Source organism: Molossus molossus, unplaced genomic scaffold (assembly GCF_014108415.1).
Source record: "Molossus molossus isolate mMolMol1 unplaced genomic scaffold, mMolMol1.p scaffold_m16_p_8, whole genome shotgun sequence".
Taxonomy (NCBI): domain Eukaryota; kingdom Metazoa; phylum Chordata; class Mammalia; order Chiroptera; family Molossidae; genus Molossus; species Molossus molossus.
Genome location: NW_023425402.1, coordinates 24,580,538 through 24,603,705, shown reverse-complemented (window position 1 = coordinate 24,603,705; position 23,168 = coordinate 24,580,538). Strand labels below are relative to the sequence as shown.

The 23,168-nt window shown below is 34.6% G+C and overlaps 1 protein-coding gene across 1 annotated transcript in view; it reads right to left on the bottom strand.

Annotated features, from left to right (window-relative positions):
- TINAG (tubulointerstitial nephritis antigen) overlaps positions 1-23,168 on the bottom strand; it is an 89,033-nt gene that overhangs the window by 42,144 nt on the left and 23,721 nt on the right. Inside the window, exons 5-9 of the mRNA XM_036248951.1 lie at positions 18,793-18,916; positions 15,077-15,227; positions 12,577-12,757; positions 10,381-10,426; positions 6,497-6,620 (exon numbers count right to left, since the gene is read on the bottom strand). Coding sequence (XP_036104844.1) covers positions 6,497-6,620; positions 10,381-10,426; positions 12,577-12,757; positions 15,077-15,227; positions 18,793-18,916 — 626 coding nt within the window. The remainder of the gene's footprint in view (positions 1-6,496; positions 6,621-10,380; positions 10,427-12,576; positions 12,758-15,076; positions 15,228-18,792; positions 18,917-23,168) is intronic.

Genomic DNA, 23,168 nt, shown 5'->3' with positions numbered 1-23,168 from the left:
ACACGCAAAAAAAAAAAAAAAAATTAACTAGACCATCAACTTACACCATACACAAGAATAAATTCAAAATGGATAAAAGACTTAAATGTGATTCGTGAATCCATAAAAATCCTAGAAAATGTAGGCAACAAAATTTCGTACATTTTAGGCAGCAGAATTTTTCCTGATACATCACCTAAGGCAACAGAAACAAAGGAAAAAAAGTGAACACATGGGACTACCTCAAACTAAAAAGCTTTTACACAGCAAAAGAAATAAACAAACATCAAAATGGAAATGAAACCCACTATATGGAATACAGCAATTGCCAATAATACATCAGATAAGGGATTAATTTCCAAAATATATAGAGTACTCATATGACTCAACAAAAGGAAGACAAAGAACCCAGTTAAAAAATGGACAGAGGAGCTAAATAGACACCTCTCCAAAAAGGACATACAAACGGCTAAAAAACATATGAAGAAATGCTCAACATCACTAATTATCAGAGAGATGCAAATTAAAACAACAATGAGGTATCACCTCACACCTGTCAGAATGGCTGCCATCAACAAATCATCAAACAACAAGTGTTGGTGAGGGTGTGGAGAAAAGGGGACTCTAGTACACTGCTGGTGGGAATGCAGACTGATGAAGCCACTATGGAAAACACAATGGTGTTACCTCAAAAAATTAAAAATTGAATTGCCATTTGACCCAGTGATCCCACTTCTAGGAATATACCCTAAGAAGCCTAAAACACCAATCAGAAACAATATATGTATCTCCATTTTCACAGCAGCACTATTTATAATAGCTAAGATCTGGAAACAGCCCAAGTGTCCATTAGTAGAAAAGTGGATCAGAAAGCTGTGGTACATATACACAATAGAGTACTATGCAGCTGTAGGAAAGAAAGATCTCTTATCCTTTGAGACAACATGGAGAGACCTGGAGAGTATTATCCTAAGCAAATCAAGCCAAGCAGAGAAAGACAAATATCACATGATCTCACTTATTTGTGGAATATAATGAACATAACAGTTTGAAGAACAGGGTAGACCTGGAGACATGGAAGCGGGGTATAGACTGACAGCCCTCAGAACAAGGGTGGGAGGTAGGGAAGAGATAAACCACAGAACTTATATGCATGTACGCATAAGCAATGGACATGGAAAACAAAGCTGGGGATGGGGTCGGGGGGATGGGAAGGAGGGTGTCAATGGGGAAAAAGGAGAAACATCTGTAACAAAAATTATTAATAAAAAAAAAATTGAGTAATGGTGGTTCATGCAAAAATGTTGGTAGTTCAGATACTAAAAAGAGGTTAGGCCCTTGCCAGTTTGGCTCAGCATTTGGAACATTGGCCTGCGGACTAGAGTCCCGGATTTTGGTTAGGGGCACATACCAAATAAATAAATAAATAAATAAATAAATAAATAAATAAATAAATAAATAAATAAATAGTGGTTAGATTCTGGATATAAGTTGAAACAATAGTTTCTGACGCACTGAAATTGAATTCCAAGGAAAGGAATTTCAAGGTCTCCAGCCAGAGTCTATACAAGGATGTTGTCATTGACTAAGGTGGAGAAGGTTGTGCTGTTCAGCATGTATAAAGGCAGGAATTAGATCAGTTTGGAAGTGGTGAATTTGAGCCATCTATTAGGTATCCAAGTAGACCATGGAATGTATGAGTCTGCAGTTCAGAAGAGAGAGCTGGACTGGAGATATAAATTCAGTCAGTGTCAGGTTAAAATGGTTCTCAAAGCCAGGATGAGTTCAGAGACTGATGAGTTCATCAGAGAATGCATGAGAATAGATGAGAGAAAAGACCTAGAACTGAGTATGGAATACTCCAACATTAAGAAGTATAGAAGTACAGGGAGAAAAAAATAAATAAATAAACTAGCAAAGAACACTGAAAAGTCACAGCCAGAAAGGAAAAACCAGCTGGAAATGATGGGCAGATCTGCCTTCTGACTGATGAATATAGCAATGTGGAAGTCATTAATAACTTTGAAATAAATATTTTTTTTATGGACAGGAATGGGCAAATTAATGTGATTAGAAAGATTTAAGAAAAAATGGGCAGAAAACATCGAAGAGAGTAAGGACAGACTAATTTTGCAAGGAGTTTTCTATGAAGGAAAGACCATAAATGGAGTATGGAGAAAGTGGAGTCAGGAGAAAATTTTTATTTTCATAATAGCTGAGAAATAATGGCATGTATGTATGTTGGCAGAAAAGGCCGATTACAAAGAATGAAAGGGAAAATTGCTCCTGCAATTCTCAAATAGTGGACAGGGTTGGTGTCTACACTATAGCAACAGAGATTTAAGTAGGGCATGGATGCTTTATCTATGTAACAAGTGGAAGGAAGAATATGAGAGAGTGCATGCTGAGAGGCGGCATATGTGATACTGGGAGGCATTTCTGATTGCTTTAATATTTTTGGTGAAACAGAAGTCAAGATTATCAACTAAGAGCTTGACAGAAGAGTTACTGGGTATTCCAGACAAGAGAAAAGGTTTTGAGATAATCACCAGGAGTGGGCCAGTAAACAGAATAAAAATCCAGAATATAATCGCCTGGCAGTATTAAATAACTACTTGAAATTTGTGATTATAAATAAAAGTGAAACCAGCATAGTTATGAATTTTTCTGGCTGTGTTCAGATGCATACCTGTAGGTACAAAATAGGCTATTTATAATTTAACCAGATTTGAGATTTTGCTAAGCCAATATGATGAATCAAACAAGGGCAGAAGAATCTAGGGTGTGTGTGAATGATTATAATGAATCACCATGGAATCTTAACTAAATAATAAAGAGTGTGGGCATCAAGGAGAAGAGAGACTGTTAAATGGTGGTCAGATTGAATAGAATAATTTGTTGAAAGTATTTATGGGGCTGAATGACAGTTGGGTTCAGGGAAATAGAGGGAGTGGACTGGAAAGAGGAAGTGATAGAGGGTGAAATGCATAGATTAGAGATTAAAAATTTTAAAAGAAGTTAGGCAAAAGACATATGAAGACTCTATAGCTTGCCTGGCCAGTGTGGCTCAGTGATTGAGCATCAACCCATGCATCGAAAGGTCACCAGTTCAATTCCTGATAGGGGCACATGCCCAGGTTGTGGGCCCAATCCCCAGTGGGGGATGTGCAGGAGGTGGCCAGTCGATGTTCTCTCTCATCAATGTTTCTATCTTTCTTTTCCTCTCCTTTCCTCTCTCTCTAAAATCAATAAAGAAAAAAAAATTTTTTAAATAAAGAAGACTGTAGCTCATAAAGAACTACTCAAAGAAATAGGAGAAGTCAGATATAGACACAAAGAATTCACAGACATGAGGTCTCTAAATACAGGTCAAAGAACACATGAAAAGACAACCAGAAGAAAGGGAAGAGAAAAAATTAAAACACATTTCAAAGGCAAAAGGCCTTTGGAAAATGAGCATCAAATACTATGATAACTATTTATGGATATATGGGACAGAGTGAAGAACATCATATACAATGAAATAATAAAGAATTATAATATACCCAGGCAGTGTTGCTCAGTGGTTGAGCATCAACCCATGCACCAAGAGGTTGCCGGTTCGATTCTGGGTGAGGGCACATGCCCAGGTCATGGGCCAAATCCACAATGTGGGGGCATGCAGGAGACAGCCAGTCGATGTTCTCTTTCATAGATGTTTCCATCTCGCTCTCCCTCTCCCTTTCTCTCTCTCTAAAATCAATAAAGAACATTTTTTAATTCTAAAAAAAAAGAATTATAATATAAATATTATTAAAATATAAAAGCAGATATAGAAGATCTAGTGTATGTATAATATATATTTTTAAAAGGTGAAGATAGCTAATTCAACAATAAAAGAAAGGTTAGTATGAGTCTTTGAGTAGAAAAGGTCATGTCACTTATAAGGAGACAAAACATCTGGTTGGCCAAAGAATTTTCTGCAGGAAAACTAATGCCAGGAACTTTGGAGCCCTATCTACAAAGTTTGAAAAGTTCTATAGTTCTAGGATTTTATACTTATCAAAATTATTCCTGAATAGAAGAGAAAACAAATACTTTCTCAAACATGCAAGAAATGAAAGACTATAGACATCAGAGCCCTTCTGAATAAAAGTAAAATTCACCCAATAACATAATTAATACAAATTAAATTTAAGAACAGAAAAACCAGCATCCGTATTTGCTTATCATTGACTCCATTAACATATACAAAATTATAAACTATGTATATTATGGTTTCAGAGAAGAATGCAAATTTGTTAACCCTTAATATGTAAAAATAATATTGCTAATATATTTAAGGTGTATGAGAGAAGGTGAGGTGGAAAAAGGTATAAGACTAATAAATTTCCTCATCTTGTCTTTTAACAAATCAATATAATCTCAAATTGAAATACAAAGTTAAAAATGGATTATTATTCTAATCACTAGTTATTTTAATATATTTTCTCTTAAGTATAAAGTGTTCTTTTAGAAACTAGCATCTCTTTTGTTAAAGAATCAAAAATATCTCATTTCACATTATTTCATTAAATTCAAGTAAAATAAACCTGAATATTAGTATTTTAAAATGATGCTATCCCTATTACATTTCTGTTTTTGTTTGTCTCTCTAACTTTTCAGCAACAGAGAGAAAGACTTTTTTTTTTTTTTGTCCTTACCCCAGGACATTTTTCCACTTTTTGTTCAGATAGAGTGGGAGGGAGAGAGAGAGAGAGAAACATCGACGTGAAAGGGACACATCAAGTGGTTGCCAACCACATGACCCAACTGGGGCTGGAGACAAACTGCAACCGAGGTATGTGCCCTTGGCAGGAACCGAACCGGGGTCTCTCTGGACCGCAGGCCGACGCTCTAACTGCTGAGCCAAACCGGCCAGGGCAAGAGAGAAAGACCTGCATGACATGCTTTCACCAAATGTTAATAATGATTTGGGGAATTTAATATGACTACATGAAAATCTAAAATACCCAGTGTTTAAAAGCGTATTGAGAAATTGGCATTCTTCTACACTGCTAATAAAAATTCTAGGAAAATTTTTCTTGTCATTAAAAATTTTTAAGTACTTTTGCATCTCATTTCCTATAAAATAAATTTAGCGATCTTTCTCTATAGCTATATATTTAGGAGATACATAAAACTACACTAACCCTCAAGAGAAGTTATCACTGAATTGTGAAATTATCTCTACATTTTTTCTCATCTCAACCCCCACCCCCTTTGTTGATTTTAGAGAGAGAAGAAGGGAGAAGTAGGGAGAAATAGAAACATTGATGAGAGAAAACATAGATTGGCTGCCTCCAGCATGCCCCTCACTGGGTATCAGGCCTCACAACCTGGGCATGCACTCTGACTGGGAATGGAGCTGGTGACCTTTTGGTGCACGGGTCAATGCTCAACCACTGAGCCACACTGGCCAGGCATCATCTGTTGTTTTAATATCCTACATTAATTTGAAATTTATTTCAATTCTAAGATGCACATATGTTCACATCCTTGAAATCAAGCAAAGCCATAAAATCTGTAGTATCTTAGACTCAAACAAATGTAGTAATTGTATAATGGAAATATCAGAGTATTTCAAATGAAAGAGACATGATAATTAGACTTCGCAATGGGTAACTGGTCTACATACCTTAGAACTGACTGAGAGGGCTTCCAAGGTCAGTAAGAAGAAGGTAGCAAGTTGATTGCAGCAGAGGTTGATTTGGTTCAGGTTCAATCAAATTTAAACAGAAAGGACATATTCAACAGGAATGAAGTTATTTACCATAAGAGGCAGATGAGAAAAGTGAAGGTTTGCGATGGAAACAAACAGAAAATCCTGCACAATCTTTTTCACAGCATTTAATTTGAACTGGAGTGAGACATCGTGAGAAAAGACTAGCAAACTGGGCAGAGTCAGAATAAGACTGAGAAGACCCTGGGAAAGTGGTCTCTGATGACTACCCACTCTTTCCGAGTAGGCTCTATTTATGAAATACTACCACATTTTAAACCCTTTTCTTGCCCTTGCAGGGCTGAATGTACGTTATTCACAAATTTGATAAATATTCATTCCACAATTCTCATATAAATGTTAAAAGTAATCTTATATTGACTGAAAGGTGACATTCCCTTCCTGCTTAATCTCTACCATTTGCAATTTCATTCAAAACCTCTTCACCAAATCCTAATACATTTTGGGTTGGCACCCTTGCCTCAGTTATGCCGTAGGTAAAATGTATTATTGAAATAATATATTTCCTTTGCCCTTGGCACAGATTCTTAGGACATATTTACAAGTAAATGAGAGATAGGAAACGGTCATTTTACCCAGAATTTTAAGTTTCCCTTTTACTCAACTTTAAAATGACTAAGGATTGTTAAGGCTCAGATAGTTTTTAATTTGTATCAGACTCTCTCCATACAAAGGGGAATTTTTGTACCTAAATGCAATACATAACACTTTTTTGGGTTTCATTTTTCAAAAGCATTAAATGAAGAATTGCCTTACCCAGTGAGTTTGACTGCATGTGTCCGAAGCTTTCGATATTTTTCTGATACTTCATTTGTGCTGGTCACATGTCTATATATCCCTGACTTATACTGGAAGAAATCTTCATGGACTTGCATTATGGCTAAAATAAAACCAAACAGAAAAAATGACAGTTAAAAATATTATCTTTAAAAAGCCCCAGAAATTCTCATAAAACAATCGATGGGTAAATTGCCAGGGGTAGAATATAAGAAGGGATTCTGCAATATAACTGACTTTTGATTTCTGCTCAATTTAATTTAATTGATTGCAATATTTTCTTTTTTTTTTTAATTTCACTTATTGAGGAGACATTGGTTAATAAAATTATATAGGTTTCAGGTGCACAGTTCTTATAATACATCATCTGTATATTGTTTTGTGTGTTCACCACCCTGAGAGACTTGACTTTTACACCATTTATCCCCCACTTCAGCCTCTTCTTCCACCCTCTTTCCCTCTGGTAATCACCATACTGTTGTCTGTGTCTACAAATTTTGTTTTGTTTTGATTAATCCCTTCTTCACTTTTTTTACCCAGCCCCCAGAGCGGAGGGGGGCTCTAACAGCTGTCAGTTTGTTCTCTGTATCTATGAGTCTGTTTCTATTTTGTTTGTTAGTTTATTTGGAGAGTATTATGCTAAGTGAAATAAGCCAGTTAGAGAAAGACAAGTACCACGTTATTTCAATTACCTGTGACTAAAATATTTTCTTGTTCTCTTATAAGTACAACTTTTAGCTCTTTGAGTGTTACTTAAGTATACATTTTACTTTTGAAACACCATCTCTTCTTAATTAATAGAGGCACTATTATCAGGAATTGAGTCTCTTGCAGTGATGGGCCACTACTTTTGGCTAGTAATTTGCGATTTCTCCATTAAGCTTATGCTTCACCACAAGTCTCTTGAAACTCTAATTAAGCTAGCAGTGAAGGGTGAGCCTAGCAAATTGTCCTTAATCCTTAGAAATAAATACAAATCTTTCCTTGGTGAGCTTGAATAAAAAGCAAACCTTTGGCAAAAGAATATTCTGACAAGATTTCATCTCCCAGCTCTAGAGAGCTAAGCCAATGCTATATTCTTTAGAAAGTAAAGCTTATACTTTATAAAGCTCTCCTTCATTCCCTCACCTAGATTATGCCTTTTCTGTATTGTGTGCTGGTTGAAGGGCTTGGGCAATTCGGGGTGAAGACTTAAAACTTACCTTCTAGGAGATGTGAACTGAAAATATTTTTATTTGGGACAAGATAAGCATCCTTCATAACTGTGTATAGACAAGCATTATAAATAAAATAAGGTCACTGGCATTTGATAGATACTAAAATGAAGCTTCTACTCCAAAGTCAAATAGAACTTTTTAATGTTTCATTTCTTTTATTTTATTTTTAATGTCCCAATGCTTTTCTGATGCCGTTCAAACTTCTCAAAAGAAGCTGTTTTCTTTATCGACTTTAAAACATATTCTCATAGTTTTTTAAGAATTTATATAACTGTACTCTATGCATATCTTTGCTTTTGTTCTCTTTCCATAACCTAAACTTATTTTTAATCCTACGTATTTTAGAAGGATGCACACAGTGTTATTTATTCAACATTCTGTTGCCTTTTACATCCTTTTGTATTGAGACTAGGGAAATTGCAACGTTAGCCAGGCAACAATGGGCAGCCAATCACATTGCATCCACAGCAAAGAGTCAATCAGCATTTATAAAACGGGGAGGATATTGTGAGTGGTTTTCCTCTTCTATAAACCACTGGCTTCTTTAGCTTTTCTCAACTCTCTCTTAACCACCATGAATAAAATAGCTGAAAAACACTGCCAACTAAAGAAACACGAGTGAGAAGCCATCACAATGAACTTGAAGGTGACTCCTTCCTTCAGTTTCTGACACCAAAGCAGACTTGATGAACCCACAAACATCTAACTCTATAAGCTACTGTAGTGCAATTTTATTGTGGGAAACTGCTGCAAACATATACAGAACTAGTGTACACTGGGGGGCAGGGTGAAGCTCGCCTTCACCGCAGCTCTGCCTTCCACACCTGGCTCCGCATGGCTGCAGACGGGCTCTCCATGGTTTGTTTGATGGATGTTGAATACTTTGCATTTCAACTTTATTATTTTGGAATTTTATATCTTTATCTTCTATTTGTTGTGTGAAATTCATGAGCATTTAACTACATAACCATAAGAGAAAACTAAGGTGTTCTGTTTGAAATAATTAAGATCCAACTTTCTTTTGACAGAGAGAGAGAGGGAGAGAACTTATAACAGTAGCAATCATCTGAAGGTTCAGACAAGGTTAAGTAATGTGCCCAAAGTCATTTAAGTAGCCAATATCAAAGTTGGATTTTTAAATTTATTCTTGAGTTCAAATGCCTGTGTACCTTCAAATTCGCCACACAAACTCCACTTATTTGAAGCATGTATTTAAATTACACATGCATTGCCCTTCTCTTATAAAAGCCAACAAAAATGACAATTGTAGCCCTGTCCATTTTGGCTCAGTGATTAGAGCATCGGCCTGTGGTCCAGAGAGACCTGGGTTCGGGTCCTGCTAAGGGCACGTACCTCGGTTGTAGTTTGTCCCTGGCCCTGGTTGGGTCATGTGGGTGGCAACCACTTGATGTGTCCCTTTCATGTCGATGTTTCTCTCTCTCTCTCTCTCTCCCTCCTACTGTCTCTGAACAAAATATGGAAAAATATCCTCAGGTAAGAATTTAAAAAAAAAAGACAATTGTAAAGAAAAAAAATTTATTCATTTGTTTCAGGTTTAAGGCCCAAGGATTTTAAAAAATTAAATATGTCCCAGGATATGTTTAGTGTAAGCTTCAGCTTCTCAATAAATATTAAATGGTAATAACAACCAATATAAATTACTCCAACACAATTTTAAAATCCATGATTCCTGCTAGAAGAGGAAATCAATACTAATTAGGTCAGCATTCAGAAAAATGAAAACAAAAACTGTCCAATACTTCCTTGAGTGTATATCAAATATTTTAAATTTAAGTTTTGGTTTATTTGAATTTGTTTGGTTAGTTTAAATGTAGTTGGTTCATCCCATCACATCGATAATATATTTTGGGCCTTTCAGTGTTCACAACCTGTATTTCTACTTTAGACCTCACTATATTTGTTCTCTCATGCCCTTCAAGGCAGTGTTCAGTACAGAGAATAAACACTGTAGCTATATCTTTAGCAATGCCTCTGGTGCAAAATAAAATTCAATAGGTAAGCAGAGAAACTATGTATCAGATGATATCTTAAAACTCAAAGTCAATGTACAGCAAGTTAGTATACTATTGTCTTATTTACTGGTTACCATCCATAACACAAAATTGATCAAAATAGAAAGCCTTTTATGTAAAACACAAAAATCATACTGGTTTATTTGATTTGTTTTGAGTTTATAGAAAAAGAAAAGTATCTACTATATTTCTACTGCTAAACCTTGATTTTTTTTCAATCCATTTAAACTGAAGGTGAGAAAATTTCTAACACTATGTATGAATTTTAAATATGATTAAACAATTAAATGAGCTCTACTGCTTAGCATTTTATGTTTGACTGTTTGGTTCATGATATCTTTGAAAAGATTTAACAGACTTCCATCAAATGTGTCATTAATATTTAAGAATTAAATTTATAGATGAATCTATTTTTTTAATAAAATGACACCTAATGAAGTTGTTATGTAAGTGTGTTTCCATTGATTGCACTGATCTTAGAACTGTTGAACCCTTATGAGCACTCAAAAAGTAAACATTTTCTTTCTTTTATTAAGTTCCTTTTAGATGAGCTAAAATATAATTGTTTATTAAAGGAATAAATAACACACAACCATATTTTATTCAAACTTACCTTGAACTGGTCCATTATGCATGATTTCTTTCATTATTTCAATTTCCTAGAGGAAATAATATCAATGAACATTGTTATTGTTATCAGAGTATAGTAACTCCATTGTCTGGCATATAATGTTAGGTGTTGTGCAATCCATTTAGGTGTTATACAACTCAATGTGCCTTAGCCACATGCCATTAATCATGCTTTGAAATACCCCATTGTGAAGTGCCCCATTGATGAAGGTGCTAAAAACAATAAGCACCCGTTTATTTCATTGACTTTAACACTGACAATACTTTTGTAATGGAGAAAAGATATAATAACTTTATTTGATTAAAAAAAATTAAGTTAAAAACATGTTTAATCATTGGTGATTAGTACCATCTCCATTCTTTTTAATCATAGGAGCAATTCCAGATGCATGTTTAGTGGAGTTTCTCAGTGTAGATTTAGCACACAAATGTTGCTACCCAATGTGTAATGCAGCCCTTAGTAAAGAGCCAAGGTCTTCATTCATTTGTTCATCTAAGCACATGTATCACAGAGTAAATATCACCAGAAACCAGGATAGAAACAGATGCTGACCCAGAACTTATCCTCAGTGTATTTACATGTTGGTGGAATAGACAAACAATAACACAACTAATTACATTACAGAATGATAAGTTCTGTTATAGAGATAAGTTCAAAGGACCACAGATGCAAATATGAAAAGGAAAATAATCCTACTTAGGAGTCAAGAAAACCTCACAGAAAAGATAAAGTTTTGACCTGAACCTTGACACATATGTGTGATTTTACTAGGTGAAAATAGGTGGGATACCATTTAGGTAAGAGGAATAATTCCTTGGCTAAATAGAGAAGCATAAAAGAGCATGGTGTATCTAGAAAGCGACAATTGTCCTTTTATCAGGAGAAGTATAGGTCAGAGGAGGGGTAGATACTGGCCAGACGAGAGTCTGTAAAAGCAGCAGGTGAGAACCAAATCATGAAAGCCTGTATGTCATGGTCAGAATATTGGACTGTCTTCTGCAGGGAAGGTTGAGATATTCTGAAAGTCAGAAGGTTGATGTGATGGAGTAAAATTTGCCGGTGCTTTTAACATTAGAAACCAGAATCTAAGGACATCAATTTCTCATTACAGCTATGTCTACTTTAATTATCTAATTGTGTGGAATAAGGCAAAGAAAGGATTGATAAAATGAGCTACTACCACAAATAAAAAGTCATTTAAAAAGGGTTTGATTTAAATTTTTTAATTTTTAATTTTTTGAGGTAACACCATATTGTTTTCCATAGTGGCTGCATCAGTCTGCATTCCCACCAACAATTGAACTTCCATTTGACCTAGTGATCCCACTTCTAGGAATATACCCTAAGAAGCCTGAAACACCAATCAGGAAGAATATATGTACCCCCATGTTCACAGCAGCACTATTTACAATAGTTAAGACCTAGAAACAGACCAAGTGTCCATCAGTAGATGAATGGATAAAAAAGCAGTGGTACATATACACAATGGAGTACTATGGAGCTGTAAGAAAGAAAGATCTCTTATTCTTTGAGATGACATGGAGGGACCTGGAAAGTATTATCCTAAGTCAAATAAGCCAAGCGGAAAAAGACAAATATCACATGATCTCACTTATATACAGCATATAATGAACATAACAGTCTGAGGAATACGGTAGACCCAGAAACATGGAAGTAGGGCACAGACTGACATCCCTCAGAAGAGGGGGTGGGGTGGGGGATAAACCACAGAACTTATATGCATGTATGCATAACCAATGGACATGGACAACAAAGCCAGGGATGGGGCAGGGGGGGATGGGGAGGGGGTGCCAATGGGGTAAAAAAGGAGAAACATCTATAACAAAAAATAAATAAATAATTTAAAAAAAATAAAAAAGGGTTTGATTTAGTTATTTGTCAAGTATAATAAGTAATTAAAATATAATTTAAAAATTCTATTTCCATGGACACTAAATGGAAGTCAATCATTTATACTGCTATTATTACAAAGATCAGAAATCTTACCCAAACTGGAAATTGTTAATGGACACTATAAGAATATCAAAAGTTATACCTGAAAACATAGCCTTATCTTATAATGTAATAGTTTTAACGTTTTTAAATAGTGTTAATAACAGCAGAGTTATATATTTTTGAGTAAGTTAACCACTGTTAATTCTTGCCATTTAGACTTACATTGGAAGAGACTCTGTATGGAGGAGAACACTGGTAGATCCTGTTAGATTTCTCGATGTTGTTGGGACATGGCTTGGTGGCATGCCGTTTTCCCCGCCCATCAGACCTACTTGCCATGGCACAGACGTTATTGGTAGCATTTTGGTCCTTGAAAAATGGATAGCATGCATGGGATACCAGTCTATGAAGAACAAGCAAAAGAGTAAAAGCAATACTTGGGAAAATGCCATGGTATCCTATCTATATGCAATTTTACTGAATTAAACATTCTGTTTATTTACACGTGTAACTTTCAAAAGGTTGACAGATTCTAAAAAATCAGTTCACTGATGTTACACTCTCCCTTGCCTCCCTCTTATTTCTTCATTATAATTTTTAAAATCTAGCTTCAATCCACTTTAATAAGTAATTCAATCTACATTATAGAATTTCCTGAAGATGAAATGTGACTGTCAATAAAATCTGCGGTACTATTAATAAGGGAAGCACATTTTCATTGTGCATCTATAATTACAATGTAGAAGAGCTGAATTAATGTAAAGAAGACGATGAATTTTATTATATTTAGTAGGGTAGTCTGATAAATTATATAGCCTGGCCAGTGTAGCTCAGTAGATTGAACATCCTCCCATGGACCGAGAGGTCACAGTTTGATTCCCAGTAGAAGCACATGCCCAAGTTTCGGGCTTGATCTCCAGCAGGGGGCGTGCAGGAGGCAGCCGATAACTATTTCTCTCTTACATCACTGTTTCTCTCTCTCTCTCCCTTCCTCTCTCTAAAACATACGTGTGTGTGTGTGTGTGTGTGTGTGTAACATATATATTAAAGTATACATGTTTTAGAATTAAAGGTATTTTTTACTTTTTTTATTAAGTTATAGATATCTTCTTATAAGACTTCAATTATTCTGTGTCTGTAGTGCATGATACTTTGGAGAAATAGTATGTGCTAATATAACATTTAAAGTTACTAAAAAAGAAAGTTATCTGACATTACACAAAAGATAAAGAAAACTATTTTAATCTGTAATTTTGATACTGAACATAGAAAAATACAATTTGGCTCTAAATTTAACATAATTTGTTGAATAGAGCAGCAGAAGATAAGAAAAATAAAACAATGGAATTGGTTTTACAGCTATTTAATGTTGAATTGGCTATAGTATACCATAGGACTGGTTCAAGAAAATTCAATAGTGTTAAAAGTAAGAAAAAATGGGCAAAGAGCATAATGAAAGCAAAGCCATTAGAAACCTAATCACTTCAAAAAGAAGTCTTGCATTAAATGGGATATTGAGTGCAATCCATTGAATAGTGTCACCCCAAATTCACATGTTAAAGTCCTAATCTTCAAAGTGACGGTATTTGGAGATGGGGCCTTTAAGAGATAACTAGCTGTAAATGAGGCATTGAGGGTGGGGCTCATAATGGGTCAGTGTTCTAATGAAAAGGAAGAGACAGAACTCTCTCTCTCTCTGCCCTGTGAGACCATAGTGAGAAGGTAAGCCAGGAAGAGGGCTCTCTCCAAAAACTGAATGGGCTACACCTTGATCTTGGGCGTCTCCATCTCCAGAACTGTGAGAAATCAATGCTCATTGTTTAGAACATCCAACCTATGGTATTTTGTTATGTTAACCTAAACAGACTAATACAATAAGATTTAGTTGGGTCCCATTGATTATTTATATTTTTAATCTCCGAAAGGGCTTTAATTCTTATCATAGTACAAAACAAAAACCAAACAAGTACTAATACCCCAGAAAGGTATCAGCCTAAGTAGTCCATTCTAAACACTACCTTATTAGCAAAACAGGTAAAAAAAAAATTTATTGCCATCCATCAATATCTGACCCCCACTCTTTCATAGCAGGTCAGAGGGCACTCTGTGAGCAGTGGAAATAAAAGGTGAGCAGCACATATGTATACTACTAGTTATCACCTGCAGTTTACTCAGCCAAATAACTCAGCTCTTAAGTGGATGAGCTCTCAAAGTAGACACGAGAGTGCTGTGTGGGTATCAGAGTACATGAGAGTCAAGAAATGCAACCTGCTTTTTCTCATCAAACAGGATGGGGACAATTAATGACACTAATGAAATGAGGCAATTATAAATTACTTCTTTATATTATTCATCTGATTCCTAGCCTAATTTACCTGACACTATCTATTCATCTACCTGGGTAACTGAAAGGTTCAACAGAGTATTAGTGATATCAATTACTCTGTTCACTCCATGGGGATTCAGTGGAGATATTTGGCTCAGAGAAACAAGAAGTCAGTGCTTAGTTGAGTCTTCCTATTAGTTTAGCTAGAAAGTATGCTTCAAATAATTGTTTCCAATAGCTCAGTAGACACCAAATAGAGCATATATTTATGTAGATATAGCGTTTATATCTGTACATTTATTTTGGTAAAAATTTTGAAATATATTTTTTTCCCTTATTCTAACTCTAAGCAGCCCTCATAAGAATCCTAGAAATACATGTTGGGCAGCTATTTACCCACGTTTTCTCAGGTACCACCAAGCCCTATCGATGCTTCCACTGTTGCATCCATGACGGTTCTTGGCACAGCAAGAAATCAGATTCTGAGGAGACAGGTTGGCTGTGTAGCGACCCTTAGACTGAATTGCTATTCGGTCAGCAGCCACACCTGTTTCAAATAAAATAGTGATTAGTATTCAAATGGCACATGGTATTTCTAATAATTTACATACCCCTTTTGATTTGAACACTAAACTAGTCTTCTAAACTTTATGTAATTTAAGATGAAGGCAACAGATCATTAATATGTGTATGTATTCCAATAAGCTAACTATGTCATAATGTCAGTCATAATTTTTGTCTGATTTTGGGATTTCCCCATTGTCTTATTGAGGTCAACTTCTTGTTTCTTTCATATTCTATATATTCTGATGAATTCTTCATTAAGAAATCTGTCAAATGAAACTCCTTTCAGGCCGGGCCCCTATGTACTTATATTTGTATCTCCAGCACCTAGAACAGTATCTTACATATAGTTATGGGTAAATATAATTTTTAAATGAATGTAACTAAACTAAGAAAATATGAAAAACTGTTTATAGAAATATAAATTGGAAAAATATCTCTATTAATTTGATATATTGGAATAAATAAAATTTTTGGTTTTCAAACTGGTATCTAGTTTAACTGCCGAACAGACCATTCTTAAGTTTATCCATACTAACATGACTATCTTATAAAATATCTAAAAACCACATAGCACATTTCTTTGCTTATAGTATTCTTGAAAATCATGATCCTAATCTTATTTCAGTAGATATGGAATATATATATATATATATATATACACACACACACACACACACACACATACCTTTTATGATTGAAACTTATATTCTTCTATTTAAATAATTTTCTTACATCCTTATTGTTAATCAATTTATCCTTTTTCCCAACACATATTTACTGACCACCTACTAGATGACAACTGTGCTAAGCACTAGAAATTATAATAAACAAGAAACAAGAGAGTCATCACTAATCAACCATTAGCAGAAAACTATACATGTTTTCATTTTGATCATGCTACCATAATAAACTAATATGAGTAATGAGATCATGAAAAAACTTGGGGTGAGTGCCATCTTGGTACAGATTGTTGTTGGCTGGCATAGTCTCAGTTTCAATGTTTAATCTCTTAATTAAAGGCAACAAAGTCATAACCTTTCTTCTATTGTCTGGGTACTGGAACCCCTCAAAGTGCTAATTTAGAATTATTCTAAAGTAATTGATTTCAGAATAGTTCATTTACATATGCGTTTCTCTATATACATGTTTTTCATGTAACTACAGCATATGTACATTTCCATAGTACAATTGCTGGCACATTTTAGATGCTCAGTAAGTGCTGAATCTATAACCTCCTACTTCCTTCTCAATTCCCAACTATTACTGTGCTAAGATATATTTCATAGCAGCAAATGACATTATACTGCCACCTCTGCTATTCTCAAGAAAATTATTTTCTATTCATAAAAGAAAATAGAAATCCTTTGATGCTTTGACTTTTAGTACAAGGGTTCAGAATCAAATATAAATTTCTGAAATGTTATTGTAACTATTCTTTGGCTCAGAATACACTTTACAATGTAGAGATTCAAGGAGTCAGAAACCTAACTTCCAGGATCATTTCTGATACGGCTTTGGCTCTGGGTAAGTCCCTTTCCCTATATGTGCCTCATTTATAAAATCAAAGACTTGGAAAAGGTGACCTCTAAGATCTCTTCTAGCCCCATAAATCTGAATATTTTCACTAAAGGACAAATATTTTAAATTCTGATGCTATGCAATATGTTGTTCTTATACAGACATTTCTGAATCTCAGGGAAGGTTTAATCCAAATTCACTAGAAACACTTGGAAAAGGTCAGAAGATTAAAGAATGACTCAGTTCAGCAAATTGTTTTTCATTCTCTTTTTGAAAACTTGTATTGGGCTTTACCTCTGAGACACACTGTGTTATTTTCTCTGCTTATTTTATTCTGTCTCCAACTTTGCTCTGTGGCTTGTCTCATTCCCCCCGTTTTCAGCTTGCACCTCCAGCTTTCTGATGTTTTGCTGGAATTTAATTTGACTGAATGACTATTGATCTATGTATGCATGTATATATTTCAATGTATTATTTATTCCATTTTATAGCTTTTGGCTCCTTCGAAAGACAACTTTTGTTATTTTAACTACTACTTCGTGATGTGATTTTCTAGAGCTTTACAAGAACCTAGTTTCTTTTTTTTCTTTACCTAACACATTTTTTAAAATAGCATCAGCCCAATTTTCCATGCTGAACACACAGGACACAAAACCGTATCCTCTGAAACCCTGAAAGTGTTGAAAACTCTCTCTATTGGGGTACAAATGCAGACTTAGGCCTATGCTGAGGCCTTCTATGGGCCTATGACCTAGGGACCCCAGAACACACTGTTCTAATTGCCTAGCAAGTTTACTCTCACCATTTCACCACCACCATCTTTCCTAAGACATCTTCAGAAATACTGGTCTAGCGCAAAGTTAAGGCAAATGCTTATATATCACCTAGGAGGTGTAATATATTAATCACATGAATATAAAATGACTGATTAAAAATATCTGATTAAATCTCTCTCCACCCATCTGGAACAGGGCTCAAAGAGTTCCCCCTGTAAACCCCTAATGCAGTGAGGACAAATATCAGAGAGTCAGGGAAGATTTATATGGAGGGAGTAGGCAGTAGCATCAAGTTAACAGCAGACGCCACTCCAGAGCTGACCTTGGCTATTGGCATTATTTCTAGAACAAACTAACTGATACTATAAAGTAATAATATTTACACAAAGATGTCAGCACTTCTCTGTCCGAAGGAATGCCCCCCCTTCAGAGTTGGCTCCTCTAAGAGCCTATGTACTTATTTCATAATGCTTTCAGTGCTTAGACTGTATTTGAGTACTCTTTTGCAATTACCTTCAAAGCTTAGGGCATAGTTTTATGAAGATTTTTGATAGCAGCCAATAAATATTGTGTTAGTGTCAATGTAATAGCTGGAATACAACAAACACTCCTTTGAGGATAATTTGGAGACCAACTCTTGCTATTAACTTGAGTATTGATTTACTGGACTTGAGAACTTATACAAAAATAGCTGTAAAAGATGTACTGTTATACTTCTAAATGATTGGCAACACTCATTTGGAAATTAGTCTTATTAAAAGACCAGTTATATTACTTTGGACTCAGATTCTATATATTTGTTTTTATCTAAAATGAGATTAAATCCTTTTAATCCATTATCAGTTAATTCTGGTCTTACTTTATATCAAATCAGTTTACCAATTTATTTTTTTAAGTATTTTTAAAAGAAAAGAATTTATGTATCTTAGTATTATATAAAGAATGAAAAGGAAAATTAAACTCTTGTTATCTGTCCTTGACTCTCAAAGGACAAACAAATTTGGCAACTTTTTTTCATTGCTCTCTTTTAATTTACTCTCTATTTAAGATTAAGCCCTACAAACCAATGTGCAGAGTAAAATAGATTTTTATATAATCTTTAGGTTGCTTTCTCTGAAGAATAAAATTTTATTTTAATTAACCAAATGTTAATATTTAAATATTCTTTATTTTAAAACCTTTTCATTACTGTCCCAGGACCTAGAGTCAAAGGGAGAATTTATAAGGAAGTAATTAAAATGACTTTATTACTTGCAGTGGAAAAAGCCCATGATGCAGCACAATTTTTTTGATCCAATGGGCCGTGAGTCCATCCAGGCCATTTGTAAGAAGCAACAAAAAACTCTGGAAGATCTGTTACTGCAGGTAAAGGAGCCTAAAAAAGCAGAAGAGACAGATGTGTCAGATTTTTTCAAATGTATCCCAATAGCCATTATAAGACAATTCCATGTCCTTTTATGATGTTTATCATTTTTAAAATTTTGTACATTCAAGTTTTCTCAATGATATCCCCAAAAAGCATTAGTTGTGTACGATTTCTAATTCACATATGTTTAAAAATGGCAATTCAATGTGGGGAATTATAACTTAGTACAAAATAATAACAGTAATACACAGAATGCTTTTTCTGGGTTATCGCACAGTACATTAATTTCAGCCAATGTGTGCCATCTTAAATCAGAATTTTGGTCATCCTTGTGAAAGACCGAATGCTGTTATTTAAATCTGGCCTCATAAATTAATGTTTAGATTTATGTCTCTCCTACATTGGAGAATGTGTATGATTCTACATGAAATTAATTTTGAAACAATGCATTTGTGGCAATTTGTGTTAACACACTTGAAGTCCCAAGGAACACCAAATTTTCACCAATTATTGGGAAACAAAACTGGGGCAAATTGGTTGACATTTATAAAATCTTTGAAGATTAAAAAGGACTTCAGGAAGTGTGTAATGCCAAATATACAATACCATTATGTCTTAAGAGCCCATGTTAAAGTCCTGACGGAGTCAATTTTCAGCTGCTTTCTTTCCAAGAAAGTAAATTAAATGCTATAGACCTTGTTCTGTTCATGTCACTCAAAGAAAATCTAAAACACAATGTCCTGTTCTTTCCCAAACTTTTCTAAAGAGTGATAACTTTCACTTCCATAAATAACCAGAACTCAAACCAAATAAGGATCTATTATTTTTATCACATGTATACATACATATTCACAGACACATGAATAAGTTTTGAGACTGTTTTAAAGTTTTTAAAGTATTTTAATACTCAATATTTTATTTTGTCTTCCCAATAGCTCTAATATAATCAGGGTAATTAATCACGCTATATTTTTAATATGTAAACAAATTTCTAAAACTAAAATAATATGCTAAGGCCTCTCTGTTAAATAAGAAATAACAATGAAACTAGATCCAGGTTTTAAAATTCTTAACACTAATTTCCATTTATCATTCCTCTATTTTATCAGGAATACACAAATACTTTGCAACAGAGGTAAAATGTCTGTGAAACCTAAATTCTGCTTATTTAAAAGTTTTTAATTGTTTGGCTCAGCGGTTAGAGCGTCAGCCTGCAGTCCCGAGAGACCCGGGTTCGGTTCCCGCTAAGGGTATGTACCTCGGTTGCAGTTTGTCCCCGGCTGTGGTTGGGTCGTGCGGGTGGCAGCCACTCGATGTGTCCCTTTCACATTGATGTTTCTCTCTCTCTTCCTCTCTTTCCCTTCTACTCTATCTGAACAAAAATAAATAAATAAATATGTTTTAAATTGTGCATTGAAGAAGTCAGGTTACTGAGCCAATATTCTGCAAGCAAAATTACTCCTGATAAGTATGTAATATCTTTAAAGACTAAAGTAAAGTGGAGAATTTACATGTCTGTTTCAAAAGGTGTTCCTTCAAAATATTTATAAGTTTGAGCTATCAGAAAACAAAAAATGACTATAGGGAATTCTCACACATCAATAATTACCCCAAGTGTAAATAGACTGAATTCACCAATAAAGAGGCACAGAGTAGCAGATTGGCCCCATGTACAAAAATTAATTCAAAATGTATCAAAGACACGAATATAAGATCTGAAACAATAAATTACCTAGAAGAAAACATAGGTAGTAAACTTATAGACTTTCATCTTAGAGAACATTTTATGAATTTGACCCCAAAGTCAAGAGAAGTAAAGGCAAAAATAAATGAATGGGACCATATCAAACTAAAAAGCTTCTTCACAGAACCAACAACAAAACAAAAAGGCAGCCAACCAAAATGGGAGATGATATTTGCAAACAACAGGTTCAACAAGGGGTTAATATCTAAAATATAAAGAACCCATACAACTCAACACTAAACAAACAGTCCAATTAAAAAAATGGTCGGAGGACCTAAATAAACACTTCTCCCAAGAACACATACAAATATATGGAAAGGTGTTCAACTTCACTAACTATTAAGAATATGCAAATCAAACTACAATGAGATACCATCTCACACCTGTTAGAATGGCTATTATCAACAAGACAGATAATAACAAGTGTTGGAAAGGGTGTGGAGAAAAAGGAACCCTCATTCACTGCTGGTGGGAATGTAAGCTGGTACTGCCACTATGGAAAAGAGTATGGAGATTCCTCAAAAAATTAAGAATAAATATATCATATGACCCAGCAATCCTTCTTCTGGGTATTCACCCCCAAAAATTTGAAAACACTTATTCACAAAGATACACACATCCCTGTGTTCACTGCAGCATTATTATGGTGGACAAGATATGGAGACAACCCAGATGTTTTTTGATAGAGGATTGGATACAGAATATGTGGTACATATATACTATGGAATACTATTCATCCATAAGAAAAGATAAAATACTGCCCTTTGCAACAACATTGATGGACCTTAAGAATATAATGCTAAGCAAAGTGAGTTATAAAAAGCTAAGAACCATATGATTTCACTCATATGTGGGATATAAAACTGAAACTCATAGACATAGAAAACAGTATGGTGGTTACCATGGAGAAGGGGCTGGGAAGGCAGTGAAAGGTAAAGGGGGGCAAATACATGGTGATGGAAGATTATTTGACTTTGGGTGGTGGACACACAGTGCAATATACAGATCATGTATCACAGAGGTTTACACTCGCAACCTATATAATCTTGTTAACTAATGTCACCCCAATAAATTTAGTTTACAAAAAGAAAGAAAATATTTATAAATTTGAAATTTAATGAGAAAGTTCCATCTTTATTTAAATAATTATCACCTGATGAAAAAGTTATTAAGTCCTGATTTCCATTACTAAAGACACTGCTGTTAAAGGATGGAATAAAAGTACAGAAAACATTAAGCAGATCACAGTAGGCTGTCTGCACGATAGCCTGAAGAGCAGTATCATAGGAATCCAGGAGTTTTTGTATAATTAGCCATTATTTTGACCACATTGCTAAAACTTATAGTTGGACCAGAATAAATTTACTGCTCTGAGTAGGCAGTTTCAGAGACATAGCGTCACTCTCCAAAGGAGTCTTTCTAACTGAGAAAGAAATAGCCCCTCCTTGTCAGTGGTTTTGCTTTCTGCAGTTTCAGTTACCCAAGGTTAACCATGGTTTGAAAATATTACATGGTTACCTGAGATTAACTACGGTCCAAAAAAATTCCAGAAATAAACAACTCATAAGTTTTGGTTTGCATGCTCTTCTGAATAGGGCCATGAAATCCTGTACTGCCCTGCTCCATTCCACCCGTGATGTGCATCATCCCTTTGTGCAGTGTCTCTACGCAGTATATGCTCCCCACCTGTTTAGTCACTTAGTAGCCATCCTGGTAATCAGATCAGTTATCAGAGAGAAGACAGAGATCACATTCACAAAAGTTTTGTTACAGTACATTGCTATAAATTGTTCTATCTTGTTAGTTATTTTTGTTAATCTCTTGCTGTGCCTAATTTATAAATTAAATTTTATCAAGGGAATTTTTGTATAGCAAAAATATAGCATATACAAGGTCCGGTACTATTCATGCTTTTAGGCATCCACAAGGGGTCTTAGAACATATTCCTGGTGGGTAAAGGGGGACTACTGTCCACATTTCTTATGCAATCCTATCTTCCAGTTTTATTATTGGCTTATGAATGTACTTTTAAACATTTATAATACTAAGTTGCCTCAAGTTTCCCTAAAAAAGTATCAGTTATTTTAATTTATCACTTCAAAATTTCTATTTAACAACAGAGCTAGGATATTTCCCTTCTCTGTTGAGGCAATAAAAATATAACCATTACTTCAAACATACATCAGCAGGGTTGAGTTATTTAGAATTTGACTCCCACATTCCAAAGCCTAGCAGAGAGCTCTGTGCATGGGAAGTAGTCAATACACACCTGGTAATAAGAAGATACCTATCTATATGGTAAATTAATATTTTTAAAAAAATTAGTTTTCTCCCTGTGGGCTCATTAAGTTAAATAATAATAATAATAATTTTTTGTTTGTTTGTTTGCTTTCATGATGTATTGTTCAAAAATAAAAAATATAATCAACTAGTTCTTCTCAATAATCTAAGGCAATAGAAAAACAAACAAAATAACATTTTTTTTTTAATCTTTTTTTTTAATCCTCGCCCGAGGAC